At 40.1% G+C, this 22,469-nt stretch overlaps 1 protein-coding gene across 3 annotated transcripts in view; it reads right to left on the reverse strand.

Moving 5' to 3' along the window:
* The window catches only part of FAM204A (family with sequence similarity 204 member A), a 35,800-nt gene that overhangs the window by 10,604 nt on the left and 2,727 nt on the right, over positions 1–22,469 (reverse strand). For 2 of the 3 annotated variants that reach the window (XM_086680978.1, XM_086680979.1), the window contains exons 2-7: positions 20,076–20,317; positions 19,443–19,530; positions 19,272–19,302; positions 19,011–19,110; positions 8,085–8,174; positions 1,335–1,844 (exon numbers count right to left, since the gene is read on the reverse strand). In XM_086680978.1, the coding sequence (XP_086537104.1) occupies positions 1,659–1,844; positions 8,085–8,174; positions 19,011–19,110; positions 19,272–19,302; positions 19,443–19,530; positions 20,076–20,317 (737 nt within the window). In that variant the 3' untranslated portion in view covers positions 1,335–1,658. Of the gene's footprint in view, positions 1–1,334; positions 1,845–8,084; positions 8,175–19,010; positions 19,111–19,271; positions 19,303–19,442; positions 19,531–20,075; positions 20,318–22,469 lie in introns of those variants that run through there. The other variant, XM_025918070.2, reaches the window with a different exon arrangement.

Below are 22,469 nucleotides of genomic sequence, written 5' to 3' on the forward strand. Positions count from 1 at the left end.
CAGAAAAAATCTACAGTATAAACTGTGCTTTGTCTGTCTCTTTAATTAGACTTGTAACATCTGAAATCTTTTCTTAAGGTTTGTTAAAAGCACAGATAAACATAATTAAAAGAGAGCATAAGGAACACCATTCTAGGTGATCACCCAATCATACCCCAAAGGTTAAAAGAAAATATCCTCAATGCAAGGAGATATGAGTAAGCACCCCTAAAAACCGGAGAGAAAAACCCATCACTCAGTACCATTTTTATTTTTCCCATATTAAAATGCTCCAACTTCAAGCCTATACACAATTTTTATGGGGATGAATAGATCTTTAGCCTCAATGTAAAGGAATTCAAACAGATGGACCTTCCCTTACCTGGACAGGCAGGGCTTATTTTCCATACATTGTGCTAACTGTTCATCTGTATGAGACTACTGAAATTACTTCTAAGGACTGAGGAGAACAAGGCTTCAAAGAATTAAAATCACCATTTAAAAGTCCCCTGGACTACGTTCAGACTACAAAATGACACACAGAAGAACATTTAAATTACAAAACCACTGAGAAATGACCAAAGTTAATGAAAGTAAGTCAGTTCTAGATGAGCCTTAGCAGACACACGTCGCCCCGCCACAGCAGAGAACACCCAACCTCCTCAGGTGGCTGAGCACGCTGTGACAGCAGTAGGCTGCCCTGGGAGGGCTTTTCCCTCCCCAGTGTCCTAGGTGCCTTTCCACTGCCAATCAGAGAAATATACCACAAAGAAAACGGTCCTAAACTCTCCTGACCGGAAAGAGGAAAAAATAAAAAATAAAAATAAAAAAAAAACAAAAAAGAAGGAAGAAAAAATAAGGGACAGAAGGCAGAGCAGTAAAATTTCAAAGACAGACATAAAACACACTTTGCCAGAGAGTTCGCAAGCATTAGGTGACTTGTATGTAATAACGTATCCTTCATACACACCTCCTGGTCCTAGCAACAAAAATAATAACCCTGCTGTAAAAATGAAATGTTGAAATGAAGATATTTTAGAGTCTATATATTTGTAATATTTAATGCACTTTACTTTGTTTACCCATCTTCAGTGGCAAGAGATCACAGTAATTAAGAAAATACAAAGTACCTGCCATCCTTCTTAGGGTCACACATCCCAGTGGTGAATTCTTGTAACAGCTAAAGGGAAAATACATTCAACCTCGTATCTGAAGGAACCGTTTTACCTTTGGAAACACGGTTGTTAAGATATTTCTACCCAAGAAAAGTATCCACAAAAATGAAAAGAAAATAATTTTGCCCTCCAGATTATAAAATAAACGAGCTTAGAACGACAAGATTTGCTTCACTGTAATAGGTCTTTCAATTCAGCTTTTATTTATTTATTTTTTGGTATGTAATGCAAACACATTAGCTTTGAAAACAGCACTGCTGAAGAGTAACTTTGAGCTTCCCAAGTTTGACAGAATCTCTATTTCAAAAATTTAAACAAATATTTCAATTCTGAACTCTATATAAGATAATGTTCCAGGTATTCTGATAGGTAAATCTGACAAAATTGTATTATCTGGGGAGGGTGGGGTCATTGAAGCTCTTATTCCATTAAGATGACAGTGAACGTACGTCAACAGAAAACTAAAAACCAAAATGAAGAGACTGAATTGTAGCCAGAGTCCCCTCAGAGAAACCAAAGCCTAACGATGAAGCGCACCGGAAAAATTCTGAATGCCAGAGCAAGTGCCGTAGCACCCGAGCATTTCTGAGAAAGGACGTCTTCGATGTGAACATAAAATGCAGAAACTATCTCAAATGTATATATACCCTTCTTCAATGAGAATGCCTTCAGAGTTTTGAGGAAATTGCTCTAGAAATAAAGCATAGGCGACAAATTAATAATCTCCCCAAATTAAGAGAGCATTTATTTAACTAGGAAAGAACACAACCCCATCAATTCAAACATCAGGTTTTTCAAAAGGCCATTCCTACCTTTACTTAAATATTAACAAACTATCTATATTTCAGCATTATTAACTTTACCTATGTTTCGGAATCCAAAACTTTAAGTAGCCTTAATTTAACAAAGTTAAACTTTAATTCTCAGTTTAATTCATACTGCCAATGTAATACCCTTTCTAGGTTGCACAAAATAATTACAATCTTACAACACGAAGCACTGACGTTTTCAAAGAATTGAGTTTAGTTGTTGCTGTCAAAGGCCATCCTATTGGGAGTCATTTACAGAAAAAGTATTCTTTCAGGGCGTAAGCTATACAAAGTTCAAACGAAATTCACAGGCAACCTCTACTCCCCATTCATTCCTACTCGGACACTGCACACTTGTAACTGAAATCAACCTGAGCTATGTATCCAGTTCATGCAGATGTCATTCGTTCCCTGGTAGGAACCCACTGGTGCCAAACCAAGGGGCTTTTATTTATCCGTGTCAGGCTAACAGGAAGATGACTAGAGAAAAATCCCCTTTCCAAAATGTGACATCCAACCTAAGCACTGCCTACTTAAGTAAACCGAGGCTTTAGCATTTAATCTTAGCCTGTTTGTTTCTACTGATTTCTATAAAATTTGGTATCATTTGGATTGTAAAAAAGATAACGTGTCAGAAAAGACCAGTACCAAAAGATGGAATTTGTTCAGGATCACTATCGATGAATGAATGGAATGTACTTCCAATTCAGGCCTGAGGTTAACAAGTCACAAATATGCTCAAATACTTTGTGTGTATGTGTAAATGATACTTTTTGTAAAAAAAAAAACCTTTTTTTTTTTCAAATTAGAACAGTTTCATCAGTATGACACAAACCCAAGTATATTTCTCCTCTCTATCTCCTCCAAGATTGTTAATGAAAAACAAGTATTTAATCAACAGGAGGGACAGTCCCAAAGCAACTACATTACAACATGGCAAAACCAAAGATGTTAGCACAGTCAAGACTTCAAACATGTGAATTTGAGCCTTCCCCTAAAACCAGATAATATATATCTTTGATGTCATCATAAATTTAAGGGAATACGATTCTGGGAAAAGTATGCATTTGCTTTGTCACAAGGACAGCGCACGGACAACTGGCAGACCGTTGTTTTGTTGTTGGAGGAACTGTGTTCAAGGCCCATTCGCAGGCATGGTTCTACTTTGGGCTTCATTTTTTTTTTCAATACTCATGCTGCCCTATTAGTTTCACAGGCTTATAAATGTTAAACATCAAAAATTAGTTTCACTTATTATGGTTGGAAAAGGCTTTGAGAACTCTGGGGTCTGTGCCTCTGAGCAAAGGCTTTATCAGTAGGTCCCAGTCACTGCTTCTTGAAAAAAGAAAACGGGACTGATTAAAAACCAATATACCTGATTTCCAAAAGGACACCTACCATGCACGTACACATTTGATTCATAAAGGGTTTCTGCCCCAAACTCACAATTACTTATTTCTCAAAATCCCATCTCTCATATCCATGGTGATTAGCACCAAGGGGATAAATATGAAAAATTAAATCTCAAACTAAACTATTTATTCAAGAATTCCATCTTGATTACTTTAGTCATTCTTCACGGGTGTTTAATTAACACAATATCAGTATCTTTCCAATGTCTGTGCCTGAACAGCAAACACTTTCCAGATGTTTTGCCACTCACTTATACAAGGAAAAGAAGAGAATTTTATTTTTTCTTGTAATAGAATTCTGTAACACCACACTAAATAAGTTAATTTATTTTACTAAAACAAGGCATTATATTTATATGGCAGCAAGAAAAGAAAAAAAAAACACTTGAGGAAAACATTTCATCCTTACAAGTGATGAAAATATCCTGTATTTCTGAAGCAATCTCACTTGTCATAAAGGTAACAGGAAATCACACCCTTAAAATGGAAAATACCTGGTCAGTGCCATGCAATTCCCATTTCTAAAACAGCAGCATAACAAAACAAAGCACAGAAAAAAGAAACCTAATATCCTCAAAGAAAACACACGTCTCTGCAGCTGGGAAGGCACATCTTCCGCGCTTTCTGACATGCGCCTTCAAACGGCAGAGAAAGGGAAGCTCGCAAGCGATCACTGCTAGCGGGGAAGGCACCCCTCCCAAGAGCGTCATTTAAAAACCTATATCCAATTCTCGACTGTCCAGGTTTTTCTGCGAGATTTAACGTAGACGTAGAAGATTACATAATCCGCTATCTCATTCAAGACAAATTTTGGGTTTAGTTTGCCAGGTAAAGATGAAAAGTTCAATCACATAATGTTTTAAAGATCTGGTTTGGCAACCACCATAATAATAACCGTCCCAAAGATGAAAAGAATTAGCAGTAGATGCTAAACCTACTGGGTAAAGTATAATGAGAAATAGAATATTTACATAGTCTCAAATTCTCTCCCATCTCTCCATGAGATATGTATTAATTACATAAGGGACAACAGTCACGTTACAATAATGTGGAGAAACCTGGTGACACCACCTTAACCAAAAACTCAAAGTGACATCAAAAATTGGGACAGACAGATATCATGTGCCTCCTGATATCTTGCATTGAGAAGAACACAGAATCATTTCTGCAACACCCCTGCCAAAAATGCATGAGGAAACATCAGACAAACCAAAATTGAAGGACATCCTAGAAAATAACTGGCCTCTACTCCTCAAAAATGCTAATGTCCTAAGAAATACAGACTGAGGAACTTTCCAGATTAAAGAAGAATAAAGAGACATGACAACAAAATGCAATGTCCTAGACCAGGAAAAAGAAACTGTTCTTTTAGCTATAAAGGAAATCTGTGAGACATTTGGCAAATCTAAATGAGGTATATAAATTAGAATGAATGGCAAAGCAAATGTTAAACGTTAACATCTTGGGTATCTGGGTGAAGGTAAATAGAAAATCTTTTCATAAACTTCGCAACTTTCTGAAAGTCTAAAATTATTTCAAAATAAAACTTTTTTAAAAAAAAAATCAAATGTATTCAACTCTTAAAATTTTAGCATTACTAACTTTACCTATGAAAAACATAGAGCCTGCAGTAAAGTGAATGCTTCTCTCTGAATCACCCTTGCCTCAGGTGGGGGTGCTAATGAACTGAAAAAGCCAAAAACCAGAAAAACAGCCAGCCACGGATGGGTCACGTGGAGCCCACATTTTAATGCTGTAGACGAGGCCTTGCATTCTTCTTTCTTCTGTTAATAAGCAAGGACCTGAGAAAACCTACTGACCTGGGGCCGCTGGATGAGTCACAGCCAACTTGTTATTTGGTAGAGATCACAAAATAAACAACTCCTGGGTCTTCCGAAAGGAAGAATGGACAAGCACCAACCAGGGTACGCCAGTCCGTCCCGTGATCTTTGGGACGGAGGTAAAGATAAAGAAGTCTGCAGCGTTTCTGAAAACAATCAGGAAGCCACACCCTAAGGCCCTGCTTGTTTTTATTAGGCTTCTATCCTTGGCTTTACTGGAACTATACAGTCATCTCGGAGATCAGCCACACGCTGATGGCATAGCATTCGCTGGAGAGCAAACAGGAACAAACACCCACAATTTTTAAAGGGCTTCAAGAGACACGTGCTCAAGCACGTGTCACAAAATGCACTTTAGTGGTATATGTTAAGTACCGGCTCTCTAGGGAGCCTTGCTTCTGACCCAAATGAGAGATTCAGAAAAAGCTGCCAAAAGCTTCCACACCTACCTATTTACAGGTGACCAAGACCAGTGATTGGTGTTGCCGCCCTAAACACCTTCAGTCGCTGAAAGTCTCTGCCACTTATGTCTTCAGCCACTCCTCCCTACCTCCATCATGTGTCCCTACCTCCTACTGTGTCCACCCCTCCCTACCCTTACAGCCATACTACTTTACTCTCTTCCAGCCCCATAAGCATGTCCCTCCCCACCCTCCTCTGACATTTCACGGTGGACTCCCCCAAATTTGGAGATGATATAAACTACTGATATAATTTGCTACATTGTGTATATTTGCAGGCTGCCCAAGACGCTTACCTACTACCTCTGACAACAGCTCTATGGAAAACTAAGTGCCAAGTGCCAGAACAGAACCAACAAACACTAAGTGCTCTACTGCTGAACAGAATTTTAAAGATGGTCTTTTGACACACAGCTGATTGTAGAGATAAGTGCCAAGTACCTATCAAATTGAAGAAGCCACTCGACTAACTGCCAGCTAACACTTAGGTCCAACTGAGGTTGCAGGACAATTCAACACACTATCAAATTCATTTCGTTAAAAGGTTATCCCTGAATCTTTCTATTTGAAAACAGAGTGATAAAATGCTATTCTAGCCAATGAAGGCTATAATCAATAAAATCAAAACACGGCTACTCTAAAGATGAAAGAGAGCAAATGTCAAACTTCCAGCAGAAGAAATATAAGCTGGGAAGGGAAGAATGAATTTTAACAGAAAAAAAGGAAACTGATTTTTTTTAAATGTCGCTTTTTTTTCCCTAAAGTTTTTCTTTCTTCCTTTCTTCCTTCCTTCCTTCCTTCCTTCCTTCCTTCCTTCCTTCCTTCCTTCCTTCCTTCCTTCCTTTGTTTAATGTTTGTTTATTTTTGAGATCAGGACCTGGGCCAAAGCTGGCCATTCAATCGACTGAGCCACCCAGATGCCCCAAAATGTCACTTTTTGAAAGGCTGCATAACTGCCATTTATGCTGCTTCTTACCTATGTCCCAAACTCAAGCTCAGAACTTCATAATTTCCTTTAGATTAGCCGTTAAAAAATAAATACACAGACACATTATAAACAGAAGTATTTAACGTGACAACTGATTTTAAAGGCCTATGAGAAAAAAAGGTAACTGCTGAATCCCTAAGCCTCACTTCTGAACTTGTTCATTTCCCTACATAAAAACCCCAGATACTTATGGCCTGTAGCCAAGAACAGAAAACAAACCAGCAAACAGCCATCAACAGATTGTCTGGCACTGGAAGACAGAAGGGTGAGATGGTGTTTCCATAGAAGAATTTACCGAAATAGTAATTCCATCGTTAATCTCAGTGTAGAACAAATGTTCACCTGCAGGCAAGTAAGAAAAAATAGCACATGTGGCCAACAGTTTACACAGATGACCTATGATGCTGCCTATGTAATTAAACACCAGGAAGTAGAGTTTAAGAATAAGGTGAAGTTGGGACGCCTGGGCAACTCAGTCAGCTAAGTATCCAATTCTTGATTTCAGCTCAGGTCGTGATCTCATGGTTCGTCTGATCGAGCCCTGAGTTGGGTTCTGTGCTGAGCGTTGAACCTACTTGAGAGTCTCTCTCTCCCTCTTCCCCTCCCCTGCTCATGCGCTCGCTCTCTCAAAATAAATAAACCCTAAAAAAAAAAAAAAAAAGGCAAAAGCAAAGAAAAACAAAAACAAAAAAGAATAAGGTGAAGTAAGTAGGCAGCTTACCCAAAATGGGAAAGCTATGGTCGATCTTTTTTCCCAAAGAGGACAAAAAAGAACCACAAAACAACACTAACAACAATAAAACATACGCCAGTATGAGCTCTCAGCTCTTGCTTAGTGACACCTGACAGCAATTCCCAATTGGAGAAATATTCCCCCCAAAAGGTGCAGGCCAGAATCTTCTGGAAGTCTTGTGTACTTGGAAAAAAGAATATGCGATATATCTACTGGTTTTATACTATAGACTGTAAGTTTTAAAAAGCTGAAAATTATTTAGGGCTGAGGGAGAAGTTCAGAATATGCAGTAAGAAAGCGTGTGGGGGAGCGAGGGCCAGGAGAACGTTGAGAGATGTGGCGCACAGCTGCCCTCAGGGAGAGTTAAACTGAATTAAAGATGCAAATGGAAAAAGAAAGCCAGTCTTTTCATCATAACTGGCAAAAAGCTCTCTGAAACCTAGGTGAAATCTAGGGTTGAATATCAATCATGGATTATTTCCACCACAAGTTTCAAACCAGAATGATTTAAAAACATTAAAGACAAAAGTAAAACCCAGCATTTCAGCATAAGTGGCAGAATAAGAGGGAAGAAAATGGGCGGAAAAGAAAATCTAAGATCAAATATTTGAATACTGAACTTACTCATGATCACAAAAAGAATGCACATTTATTTTAGAAAATCTGCAAACACCAGTTTGACTCACCTCTCGCGTGGCCAGCTGGTTGCTGAGTTCCTCCGCCTTCTCGATGTCCCACTCTTCCACAGCCTGGTCGATGCTCTTTTCAAGGCCGGACTAGAAAGTAAAGAAACCTAAAACTTAAAGGCAGGAATGAAAGGCAAACATTTGCCAGCAAAGACTATGTCACAGGACTACGCCGAACACGTTGCATACTTAGGTCATTTAATTTTCACAATGAGCCCTGTGGCAGTCTGCACCACTCCCATTTACTGAGGAGAAGGCCACGCAGAGAGATCATAGGGCTTTTTCGAGGTCCGATAACTTCTTGAACTAAGAAAGAGGAGATGCCAATCCAGACTTCTGTGACTTCAAGGACTACGCTTTCCCTTACTAACCATACAATGTTAATGATAATAATGGTTAAATCGATGGCATGCTTATTATTATTACTGGCTTAGTACTATAAGAAAGCTCATTTACCCTCAAAACAACTCCACAAAACAACACTGCTATCCTGTTTTGAACACGAGGAAACAGAGAGGCCTCAGACTAAGTAGGCCAAGGTCACAGAGTCTGTAAGTGGTAAGGCCATCACATGAACCTGGGTGTGCCCAGAGCCTGTGTTCTCAACCACCCCTTCCCTCTGCCTCTTTTCTCTACTGCCCCCTCTTGTAGCCTAAGGCCCTCCTTCAACAGCCCGTCTAGTCTCTGACTAGAGGGATTAAGCTGGATATTAAATACAGGAGGAAAGTTACATACCAGAATGATTTTACTTTCCTATGGAAACGTATTTATTTACCAGCTGAAGATGCTTTAGGAAACGATAATTAAAATTTTCATGGGATTACCAAACAGACGAGGTAGGATTCATCACACATTTATGGAAAGACGCTTAGACTTACATAATTGAGTTTTAGCTCGTGGAAATAGTTACTACGGAAAATTAAAAAATTTTTAAATGGTCTAAGACGTTTCTCACAAGAACGTTTTGCCCTAACAATGGCTTAGCGCATGTGTCTTCCACGTTTTCAGTTCCCGACTTCTCCCTCATCTCGTAAAGGGGACCCAGGAATGCCTCCTCCCGTCAGCCGACTGCTTGATTATACCCATCAACGAGGAGAAATTTCGTTCCTGTGCAGCCTCTGCTGAAACAAGACTTAAAAATGCCCACACATAATCTGCGTAAAAAGATTACAGAACACAGACCCGGGAGGTTATCACCAGTGTCCCTGCTGAGTGAGGATCGTTCTTCCACACAATCCCTCATCCCACCTAAGGGAGGACCTGAGAGGATGACAGCCTTTTCTCTTCCTTGCTCCCAACTGCAGCCCGAGACCATCATTCAATAGCCCTAGTCCCTGAACCCAGGCCAGGTGGCTCTCCTGTCCTTTTCCCATGCGGGTCCTACGATCACTGATCGGTCGCCAGCTACTCTCTTTTGTATTTCTGCAGAAATAGTCTCCCGTCATCCTTCTCCTCACAGTCCAAAAAACATGCTGGACTCACTTTCCCAACGTCCTTCATCCTCAGGGACCTCTAACTAATGTCCCACCCCAGAGTCCATACTCTAGGCCGGGGACACTTCAAGTGTGGTCTGTGCACCAGTTCAGGTCTGTGAATGGTGCCAGTCCATGAACTGAGCTTGTGCCAGGATGCAAATCAACTACATGCCTATACAGTACTGACTTTTTTTTTTTTTTTTTTTTTTAGGGGAAAGGGGTAAGGGAGGAGGACAGCAGGACTTTCTCAAAAAAGAAAGCAGTACACGGAGTTATATTCAGACACAAGCTCTGTATCTCCTGGAAGACCAATACTCTGAATAGGCCTGCTCTGGGCCACGCACTACACATCACCTGAAAGCTCCAGTTCCAAAGCTTTACAATCTGGAATTCTCTCTGAACTCAAGATTCTGTCCTTCCACTTATCCCAAGTCTTTGCAGCCAGTGAACCTGCCTTGTCTTCGTTTGTAACCCTAATCCTGGCACCACTGTATTTATTCCCGCCGTCCTCCAGCCCCTTTCTGGATTCTCCTATCCTCCCTCTCTGACCTACAACCCGTGATTAACCTTTTCAAACTCTAAGCCAGCGGTTGTCAAAGTCTAAGTCTGGACCAACAGCATCAGTATTATCCAGGAACCTGTTAGAAATACAAATGCTCTGAATCAGAAACTGGGATCAGGACCCAGAAGTCCACTGATGCTAACTAGGCCCAAGTTTGAGAACCACCGACCTAAGCAATATTTTTCATTTCCTCCAACATCTTACTTTGTTTTGGCCATTCCCAAGCACTTGTTTCTACCACTTTAACACCTAGGTGTCTCAGCAGTGGCAGAGAAAACCCAGTAACTCAATTCACTGGCTTCTAGGAAAAGTTGTTTCTTTTTTTTTTTTTTAATTTTTTTTTTCAACGTTTATTTATTTTTGGGACAGAGAGAGACAGAGCATGAACGGGGGAGGGGCAGAGAGAGAGGGAGACACAGAATCGGAAACAGGCTCCAGGCTCCGAGCCATCAGCCCAGAGCCCGACGCGGGGCTCGAACTCACGGACCGCGAGATCGTGACCTGGCTGAAGTCGGACGCTTAACTGACTGCGCCACCCAGGCGCCCCTAAAAGTTGTTTTTCAAACTTAGCTGAGTGGGCGCTGAATTCTGCCCTTGAGAATTCCCACATTCCTCTAAGAAATTGTTACTTTTCTTATTTTTTCAAATCCCCTCAATCCTACCTCCTTCCTTCTCACATTACAACCCCACCCTCTACTTCATGGGAGGCTGAGGCAAGGAGAGAAGGGGAAGAGAAGAACCAAAGGTACTGGATGTTCTGTGTCCTTCCTACAACCTTCCCCTCATCCAACCTCACAAGGTGAATCTTCACCCGCACTGTCCCTCTGCCCCTACGGCCTCCGAGAAAGAATCATCTCTTTCCAAAACTAACCCCACCACCTGCACTCATCACAGTCCCACCTGCTTACCTGTCATTCAGAAGCCTGTGTTTAAATGTTCTCCTCTCTCTTTTCTTCATCTTTCTCACCCTACAAACACACCTGTCCACCCCATTCTGGACCTGGGGGTGGACGGCATGACACAGCTTGCTTTCCTTAAACTGATTTCTTCTTAGGCTGGTACTTCATTTCTCTCTTGTAAAACAATGTATCGGTTGCCTCATGTCACCCCCTCCCCCAAATTCCATCCTCCATTCTCTGGTCCACATCCTTCCCTGAAACTTGCTCCCTCTACAGTCACAAATGGCACTTTGTCCTCCTCCTATTTGATCATCTACTATGTCAACTATATCCTTATTCTTAAAATATCTCCCCAAATACCGACCTTCAATTTCCTTGGAGGCCCTTCATCTTCTCTTGTTGAATTATAACTCTAATTATAACGGTCCTCAAGGTTCTGTGATTGGCCCCCTTTTCTTCTTACTCTTCCCTCTTCTCAGTAACGTACTCAGTCCCAGGGCTTCAATTACTTCTTATAAGCTGCTCTCTGTATCTCTCTGTAACTCAAACCATCTGAGCTCTCAGCTATACCAAGATCTACACCTCCAGCTACTTCCTGGTTACCTTCATAATGAAGCCTTGCAAAGGTAGGGTCTCCAACAACTTTTTGTTATGCCTAAAACCAAGTTCATCACTTCCTTCCCTGCTTCCCCCTTAGAGATGACCACCCACTGAGTCACCCCTACTAGAATCCTCGCTAGTCTTCAGTGCCTCCAATCCTTCTCTTATTTTAACTCTTTTTGTAGGGTATCTCATGCCACCTTCCTGGGCTTCTTCAGGGCCTCATCATCTCCTGTTTGGAAGACGAGAACCCTCTCCAATCTAGTCTTCTATTTTTCTAAAGTAGAGATACCATGTCATTAGTCAGCTTGAAAACATGATCACTTCTTTATTCCTCTTTATTGCACTGAAATCCCTTCACAATAGGGTCCCCAGATGCTTTCTTAACCCCATCTCGGGCAATGCTATACTTCCCAATCTCTGGTCACATTTACTATTCTTATATGTCCCCTGTGCCTCTGATGTGTTTCTACTGGAAAAATCTTAACCGTCCTTGTACAGCTCATGGCGAATGTTATCGTCTCCACCTTTGCAGGTTCCCTCACCAGTACACACCCACCGATTCTGCTTCACTCTGCCCCGTGCCCAGTACCTAACTGCCTTCCACACTGCTCTCGCCACTCTCTTCAGCACTTGTGGGTCCAACAGACTACAGTGAGTTGTGGGTCTGTCTCCCCAGCTGGGTTCCAGGCTGACTAAGGACAGACATGTGTGTCACTGGTGTGGTGTGTCCCAGCACCCGGCCTGGTCTTCTTACATGTTACTGGGTTAGTGATCACAGTGCAATAATCCACGGTTGCATTAATACCGAAAGGACGCCCACCCAAAGGAGGAACATTTATCCACCACTTGGACAAGAAAATTCCACAACAGTAATATTGGGGTATTAATACCCCAATGGTTTAAAAAAGAGTCATATTTTATTGTACTTATTTATATATAAATCTTTCAGGGGCGCCTGGGTGGCGCAGTCGGTTAAGCGTCCGACTTCAGCCAGGTCACGATCTCGCGGTCCGTGAGTTCGAGCCCCGCGTCGGGCTCTGGGCTGATGGCTCAGAGCCTGGAGCCTGTTTCCGATTCTGTGTCTCCCTCTCTCTCTGCCCCTCCCCCGTTCATGCTCTGTCTCTCTCTGTCCCAAAAATAAATAAACATTGAAAAAAAAAAATTTAAAAAAAAAAAAAAATCTTTCCATTACTAGAATATTCGTTCCTTTAGGGCGTGGAGAATACCTTCTCCATCTTGGACTCCCAGAGCTTAGCACAGTACCTGCCTCTGGACCTTTTTTGTTTACTATTTTTACAGTATAAGTAAAGCATTTTATTTAAGAAATGCTAACACAGTGGCCTAATGGGGACTCCTTCCTGAACAGAATATTAAGTATCTCCTCAAACAAGTAAGAAAAGAAAATACTAACAGCAAACTCCAGTTTTCCCTGTTCCACAAATTCTGGGGGAGCCAGTGATCTCAACCTTTTATTTCAACAACCTGGTCACTAATAGCATCCATTCTTGGGCCTGTCTGGCTTATTCCACTGATTAGCTTTATGTATTTCCCTCCAATTCCGTAGGCTTCCTAAGATTAGGTAAGTCCTGGCTGCTGCACTCTTTTCCTCCAGAACCTGAGTAACCATACATCCGTGAATAAAAAGGAATCCGTTCTACTTCTTACCACCAATACCTTGAATAAACCAACGATCCGCTTGTCAAGTCATCTCGCTGCATCAACTTGCTAACTTACGTCCTTTCGGTTTTTATAGAACCACCATTTCCAGTTAACATCACAAGGGCCGAGAACAAGGATATTCCCCTCCTCTAGAAACTTACATCAACTGCTGAACTTGTAAGTATAATTTTCACTTAAAAATAAGTCAGCTAAAATGACAAATCTATCGCTTCGCCATCAACCCACTCCCATTTCCCCAGCCATTCCCAGCACTGGTGTAAATACAGTAGACAGAGACTGGAAGAGAAGCCAGGAGAGGTGGCCACGGCTCCGGGCAAATGAGATGTTCCTAAAGGAAGGGCAAAGCCTTGGTTTCCTTAAAGAAAAAGAGACGACTGGCTTGATAACCCAAATTCTCTCCTAGAAATAAAATTCCACTTACATGTTCAACTTTGTTTTTAGCTCTTTTAAGTTGTTGTTTTTGTTTTTTTTTTATTCAACATATTTCACTAGACAGAACTGGGATTTTTTCCTCCCTTTTCTTTTTTCCTTTTTCTTTCTTTTCTTTTTGACAGTTTATTTAAATAAAATATAATAGTGCCATTTGGCTCTGAAAAATCTCTGATTCTGTATGCACACCCAAACTTTCTGCTTCTATAAGAAGACATTAACATTCCAAATACACTCGAAATGCTTCACTTGTGGAAAAGCATCCTAAGGTAAAATTTTTCCACTATGTTAAGACCGTAAGTTAATAATGGTTTACAAAGAACATGGCTGGTGAGGTCAGACCCAGAGTTCAAATTTGAGCTCCTCTACTTACAGCCAAGAAACTCTGGGTGATTCCTAAACCTCTACAGGTTACAGTCACCTCACCCTCACAAAAAAAGTGATACCGGAGTTGCCACAAGTTTATGGTAAGGGTCAAAGGAAATACATGTAAAATACATAGCAAAAATTTAGAATGTAGCATCATTCGATAAAGAAGTTGGTCATATTATTTTATCTAAATCAGGGTACCATTATTAAAACCAAGATAAGGCTTAGCTCTGTATGGCTACAGACCTCATCACAAATCATCAAGGGCTCAGCCCCAAGCATAAGACCCAAGAATTCAATGTAGAGTCAGTAGGTAGTCTCATGAAGTAAGATTTGAGTATTAAGGCTTTTACAGTCTTAAGTTGGACCCGAGAGTACCTTTCCTGGAATCGTCCATGATGTCTCTCATACCACAGAAGTGCGAGCAGGCACAGAAGCACTGATGACTAGGCAGGGCCTAGGTGTGCTTCTAAGATGCCTTCCGGCGGGAATCAGAATTTAGCTGAAGCTATCTATACCTCAGTACAGACCAGTTAGGGTGCCAATTTGGCCACAGATGGAAAATCATCGAAGGCCGGTATCTAACAGGTCCCCAACGAGGCAATAAGTAACCTCTAACTAACAGTTTTGCTGCAGATGCCAAGAAGGCAGGATGACAAACATCAAAGAAACTTCTGGGTACTAGGTTTAACATTAAGGACCAATCTTCCATATGTGCATATGCACAATCTCTTTAACATGTGATTAAGGCTCCTTCAGTCAAACTGCACAATATATTTCTATAGAAATGTTACTGTTAAATATTCATTTATTTAGATAATATATTCAATTTTTAAAGCTGAATATAAATGAATTGTCTGCTACAGTTTGCTGTACTCTAATTAGACCCAAATATCTAAGGGAAAAAAAATAGGTGATCTCTCCAAAAAGAAGTGGGGGGGGGGGGGCAGTAAGGCAGAACTAAGAATTAGTAGTATTACCTTTATGTATAAATCATACCTACTTAAATTATTTAAATCAGATAAATAAAAACAAAGTTGGGCTATTACTTAGGAAACATCTAGATTTGAGACGAAATGACTTTGGTTAAAGTCTCATTTCACTTCTTACCTGCTGTTTGTTTTCTTATAGAAAATCATGCTAGGCTTTAGTCAGTCTACATTATGAGAATACTGGCCCCACCTACACACCCCCACAGGGATCACCTGGGGATCAAAAGATAATGCTCTGTAATTAATGCCAGTGGAACAGTCGCGCGTGGCGCCTCTACACCTCTCCCCTCCACTGCTACCACTTCTGCCCCCTCCGCACCACTACCCTTCTTCCTCCCTCCCTCCCACTCCCTCAGGGCAGCTGGCTTTTTATATGATTTGTGTATTGGAGTTCCATGTACGATTCTGATTGGGAAAAGCATTCTGCTAAAAATAAATAAATAAATAAATTTGAAAAAAGATACACTATACAGGAACTGTTTCCTCTCATAAACAACTAAAAAAAAAAAATCAGACATTGTGCAATTATTCTTAAAATTATTAAAATTTAACGGATTTTTCATGCCAAAAAGTATCCATGAGATACATATAAAACTACTTCAATAATGACTGGTGACTCATCAAATTGATTCAACTAAGGAATATCTGAGATTTTTATAATGCAATTAATGAGTGAAATTTGTTCTAAAGAAATTTCTATATAGATTCAAAATAATTACGTTCTGATTACAGAATGGTTAGTAAGTCCCAGAACTACTTCCAGAAACACAATTATAGCTGCATTTAATACAAACTACATTTTAAAACAGCTTTGGATATTGGGAATACTACATTTTAAAAATACAACCCTTTCTGCAATGTTAAGAAAACAGGTGATGGCAGTGTCATAAATACGTATAATCGGTTGAGCCACAGCTTTAGCTTGACAGTGTTCAAAAAAAGAAGGTAGGAAGGGAGGAGGAGAAAGAGAGAAAACTGGGGGTTGGTTGGGCGGGGCGGATGCGGAGAAGGATTGCACAGTAGACACAAGATTAAGAAGTCTGTTCTGTTTTACGTTCTTGAGGATGGACTGAATACAGAATAAAAGGGCTCTCTCACATATGGCAAAAGATCAGCCTCTGCTCCAGAGAAATAAAATAATGGACTAGAAATTCATGCTAGTTTTCTCCAAACTGCATCACAGATTTTCATGAGCCTCTCTAGATTTCTAGCCTTACATTTCTTCTTTGCTTTTATCTTGGCGCCTCCAGCGTGGACATTCTTCAATGTCTATTTCTTCTGTTGGATTCACAGTAGACTTTAGCATGAGCAAAAGGGGTGCATGTAAAACAGTGAAACAGGATCCCAAACCGAAGTGCAAACCTGCTGGTGTGCAATGATGCTAAACTACCAAGAGAATATGAAATCTGGCCTCACTAAATCTTTTCCTTTTAGGCTTACATTTATTTATAGAATATTGAGTGCTGGCAAAATCCTGGCCAGATGCAAGTCTGGCCAGCACCGGTTTCCTTGTTTAGAAAAACGCCATAACTTTCTTAGTCAGATGTCACTCATATAGAGGGTGTATTCCATTAACAAAACCCAAACTCATAAAATAGATCACTGTTTTTAAAATGATGCTTGACTTAAAACTTCTTTTCCTAGAACACATCTAATGTATAATGTGAAAGAGAAGACTAGTTCATAAAACTGAGTTGTTTAAAAGATTTTGCACAAGGAATCCTAGTATTCATAAGGCTCCTCTACACAAACCTCAAATTTTTGACAATGAATGACAGCCGTATCTGGCCCATATCAAGAAGGGACAATTTCGTATATAGGGTAATAATAACAATCTGATACGGAGAGACTTTAAAAAAAAAAAAAAAAACTCTCAAATTTTCTACTCTTCAGAACAGTTAAAAATTTAAATTTAAAATTTAACTTCAGAGCCCTAACTTCAACTATGAAACTCGTTTAGACACTCTAAAGTCAACAGTTATGAAAAAACATAACAAGTGCTATAATTAATTGAAGATCAAAGACCACCTAATTCAGGAGTAAAACTTCAAAACAATTTCCTATGAGAAGCAATACTGAACCATTCCTTCCCTCGAAAGAACAACCAGCGGTGGGGACTCTGCAGGTCGGCCAGAGCCCGGCCCACCACCACAGCATGACCCTCCTCCCTCGTGCTGTAGAACAAGCTTATGCAGTCGAGAGCATCCTTCTCAAAAAACCAGTCCTCCCAGCCCACCACAATCACAGGGGTCGAGAACAGGACAACGACACTTTAAAGTGCCGACCAGCGCTTCTGCGGTGAAGCCAGAGGACTGAGGATGGGGTCATAAAGCCTGGGTTTTCATGTGATCTTTCTTTGTAGGCATTTAAGCACTTCTGCACCTGCTTGAACATTTGTGAAAAAGAGATTGCTCAGAAGCAGCAATGATGTAGGAGAAAGTGATCCTAGTTTCAAGTCCCCAGTGCTCTAGAACTTGATGACAAGAATTCTTGGCAAAGCTGGAATCAAAAGGTTTACATGCAAAGTTCTGCTGTCAGTTCCTTAATGCACGTGCCCTCAATGATGCAATACCCCCCAACAACGGGTTTACAGTCTGAGGTCTATTTCACAAGAAATATTGATTAATCAGTAAGTGGTAATGGTCTCTGTGTACACACAGTGATCTACAGAAATGATTCACGAAGGAGGAATCTGTCTACACAGGCACGATACAATATACCTGGGCTTCAACCAGGCAGGCCCCTGAGCCTCTAGCCCTACCATTCAGTGCTCAGTTTTCATGCTCCTGGAGTCCAGGATGTGAATATGTAAGTTACTCACTCATTCAAGACTCTACTAAGGATTCACATCATCTATAGACTGAGGACATTCAACTGTGTATCTCCAGCTCAGATTGTCCTGAGTTCTTGCCTCATTTTACCAACCGTCTCTCTATTCCTGCCTGCTCATACCACCCATGCCCCGAACTGAACTTTGGACAGAGGCCACCCTAAATCTTCTCCCCTCCCCAGCCTTCCCACGTTCGTAACTAGCATCACTATTCATACCACTGCTGAAGGTAACACTTGAATGGCTCTCTTTCCCTCCTCACGCCCCAAATCCTCTCTATCACTTCACAAGCATCAGAGGCAAATAACAAATACTGCCAACTCTCCTTCTACAGTAGACCTCAAATCTGTCCACTCTTCTCCATCTTCTCTAGCACCATTCTTATTCAAGTCACTGTCCTCTTGTGCCTAGAAGAGACTCTTACCTGTTCTCTTCTTGCCTTCTTTTGCTGATCCACAGTCTATTCTCCACACAAGAGCAATCTTTTTAAACACAACTTCGATCATATCACTCTCTTAACTGAAAACCCTTGAATGACTCTCAACTGCACTGTAACTAAAACCCAATTCCTTACCAGGGCCCTTAAGGTGCTTCATGCTTTGGTTCCTGGCTGCCTGCCTCTCCAATCCTATCCTGGGCCACTCTCCTCCTCACTGACTCCATTCCAGCCAGGCTGACCTTCTTACAGTTACTCAAATGTCCCATGATGACTCTTTCTTCCCCAGGACGTTTACGCAGGTTATTACCTCTTCACGAGCATTCTGTGTACGGATGGTTCCTTCCTATCCTTCAGGTCTCAATGGAATGGCATCTTCCAAGAAAGGCCCTCCCTGACCACCTAAAGTGGGGTATCCATTTTAAATTTCTTTACAACAATCCTGTTTACTTCCTTCTTAACAGCCTTTTTTTTTTTTTTTTAATTATTTATAACTACATATTTACATGTTTACCTAGCATCTTGTTTGGCACACAGGAAGTGTTTTAACTTTTTCACTGAATTCATTACAAACATTTTCAAATTACAAGCATTACAATTTTCAAACATTTCCTACTGACTAATGTAAGAGGCCATAAAAAAATATCTTACCTTGTCAATTTTTTTCTTTTTAACAGGGGGGTCAAACCTATCATTGATTCCAAAATACTGAGTAAGCTCCTTCCACTGGGCTTCACTAGAGGTCTGGGCACTGAAAGAAGAGACAAGAACTCATTTTTAGTGTTTTTAATTGGCCACCACAATTACGAACTACAGAAACTAGTTCCTATGTTTCAGAGGTAAGTAGTTCAACTATTGCTATAAGTGTTACAATACTGTCCAGAATAGGCGAACATTTTAAATTCTACCCACCTTTGAGACTCTTCTTCATTCTTCAATTTACCTGAAAAGAATTCACAAAGTGTCAATACCTGAGTATTCATTTGTTATTTCAAAATTATGTTTATTAAAAATTGTTGAGCTCAATTAGTCACAACTTAACATTAGCACTACTGACAACTAACTTGAATTAAAACAAAGCACCTTTCCTGGAGCGTTTTCTTTTCCTTCTTCTGAATCCTGATGCTGAGCTTTTCTGTTCAGAATGTTTTTTATGCAATTCTTGAAATTTCTATATAAAAGTTAAAAAAAGAAAAACAAGAAACAAATACATTTTGAAGCAAGGCACATATTCAAAAAATTACAAACATGTTACGAATTAAAAACATATTCTAGCATTTATAAAAATACAAATTTAACAAAAGGAGTTCAGTCCTTCTTGAGATACTCTATTCTCTAAGACTCCTTCACAATCTGAGTTTTTATCTTCATCTATTTCTACCTAAGTCAATCTGATTATCTGAGAGTAAAATTCAATGACTCATACAGATGACAAAGAGATCAAATTAGGATAGAAACTCATGTATTATGTTAGGCAAAGTAGCTAATCCTACCAGTTTTTTTCTTCCTCTTTTTATAAAAAACAAAATAAAAATGAAAGCAAGTACCTGAGTGGCCAACGGGTTGACCGCAGACCCACAGAGTACTCTGAGTCAATCTTCCCTACCTCTCATCTCCCCAGAACACAGGCGTTCTGACCACGGCAGAAACACACACAGGAGCATGCACAAACACACAGGCACCGGCTTCAATAAGAACACATCACAGAGAACCTACATTCCACATACTGAAGGGAACTCCAGAGGGGCACTCTTCATAGGCGTTTACATTTGCCTCCACGTCGGGTTTTGGTCCATCTGTAGGGAAATCTGAGATCTCTGTTTTTGTAATGGCCCCATCTTCGTTATCTTCCTGTAAGTTAAGTCCAGAGTTCTTTAATGGGGCTTCATCTTCAGAATTCAACTCAATATCACTTTCATTTAGGCCAGGAGGTAGCAGCCCACTCCACATCTTTTCTTCTAAAGGGAAAAAGATGAATGTAGACGTACAAAGTAGAAATGGAAAGAAATTTAAAACCCCAAGAATCTAGCAATTATCCCAATGGTTTGGGAACAGTCATTCCTTCTTTTAATCTATGCTTTCCTTCTTTTAATCTAAAATGGGATGGGATGCACCTTCCATATTAAAATAATTGAAATCTTTGCTTGGATAAATTTTTTTTGGTCTTGTTTAAATCTGTTATAAGACACACCTACAGATGAATGACTTAAAGAAAATAGGACCTGGATCTCTAATATATGGATAATTTTGTCTAAAAAAAAAAATAAATTCAGTAAAAGCATTCATTGTTCAAGAATGTTAAGGGTCTAAAAACATACACTCACACAATTTAAGATTTATAATATTGTATTTCAAGCTAACACAATTAAAGAAAGAAACTAAAGTCGGATTTTCACCAGTATTTGAAATTGGAACTTTCAGGGGACTTATTGTCTAAGGAGTAGAAGAACAATTTTCAAAGGAAAAATTTTAGGCTGCGCAGGTAGTTTGAGGAAAGCATGGTGGTAAAAAGAATGTCCTAGTTTTTATTTTTACACTGTTTGCTAAAATAATACCAAATGGAGTATAATCCTAACCATTTAATAAAAACATATAGCTTTTTTGAATAAAAATACTGTATTTAGGAAACTAGGGTGAAAGTTCAGGATAATATTTATCATTAGCTCTATGGCCCATTGGTAGAGAGAATATTAACCGCTGTTAAGTTTATCAAAAGTGATTTTTAAAAATTGGAGTTACAAGCATTTGCTAAAATTACGATAATTGAGTACATTTTCACTACTAATCTCCTGGCACAGTCTATTCTAGCATACATATTCAGTCAAAACCACTTGGTTCAAAAGATGCCTTAAAAAAGAGAAGTTGGTCGTACTGCTCATGATTTACTATCAACTTCAAAGAATAAATAAAATGCAAGGATCGAAATATTTTTTGCTGAGTTTTCTGCCTCCTATTGTGATCAACCTAATGAGAAAACCATCACCATTGTCTCTGAGACAAAAAAAAAAAAAAAAGCATTACGGATTTCGCATTAATCTGAATAACGGATTCTTGATAACCTTTAAGGACCTCCTCCCAGGTCAAAAGAATCAGATCTTATTTCTGGCAGTTTGGGTGCAGCCTCATCAGTTGTTAGCCCTCTGAAATAGCCTCACCAAAATACTCTTTGGGCTTTTTAAGAAGGGCTCTGATAGCTAACTGCTCCAATTGTAATCCTCACCCCACCACACACCAGCAAATCATTTTCACCACCTTTGACCCGCAGTTTTTTTCTTCTGTGATACGAGGATAATTATATTGGGTACAGGGTTATTCTGAGAATTAAATGAGATAAGCTATGAAAACGCTCACCACAGTTTGGGAGGTTCTAGGGGCTGGATCAATGCTAAGCTCTTCTTGCTATTAGTATTCCTGTGACCACACATTACATTTTTATAATTTCTATTGTGGGTGGCGACATTCACAAGGTAGGTAGTTTTGAGGTTGCTAAGGTGGAGGTGCATTCGCTGCATTGATACAAGTCATTTACTTCCCGGATTTCCACGATCTAACAGAAATTTCTATAAAAAATACTGGTGTCTGGTTTCCTGAATGGAACAATAAAACCGGAAGCAGGAAGATAATGGAGCCCAAGTTTCAAGGCTCCTCTTTTGCACAGGTCGTTCCTTCCAAAGCATTATACCTAATTTTCTATTTAGAATCTGTATTCCTTTTCTTAAGGAGGAGACCCAAAATTACATAAGCTCCAAGCCCCGTAAGGCCTGGGTCCATCCTAAACCTGACCTGGGGGTTTTAATAGTTGGAATGGGTAATAGATGCTTTGGTAGCACAAAAGACATCACGTGAAATATGCCACTCTTGAAAAATGGACGTTATGCTATCAATAAAAATATTTCTAGCGTTCTGAGGAGCAGACGGAGGGGGGGGAATGATAAAAAGCACCAACGTGACTTTGCCGCTGACCTGTAATATACCGTTAGGCTCGTTATCCATTTCAGAACTTAAGGACAGTAACAAATTTCAGATTTAGCTTTCTTAGCACAACTGGGGCTCTATGTTTGAAGCCACTGTTTCTCTCCCCTGTCCACAGCGTCTTGTGCATGGCCACTG

This window comes from Puma concolor, chromosome D2, assembly GCF_028749965.1.
Source record: "Puma concolor isolate L17-30 chromosome D2, mPumCon1.1.hap2, whole genome shotgun sequence".
NCBI classification, from domain to species: domain Eukaryota; kingdom Metazoa; phylum Chordata; class Mammalia; order Carnivora; family Felidae; genus Puma; species Puma concolor.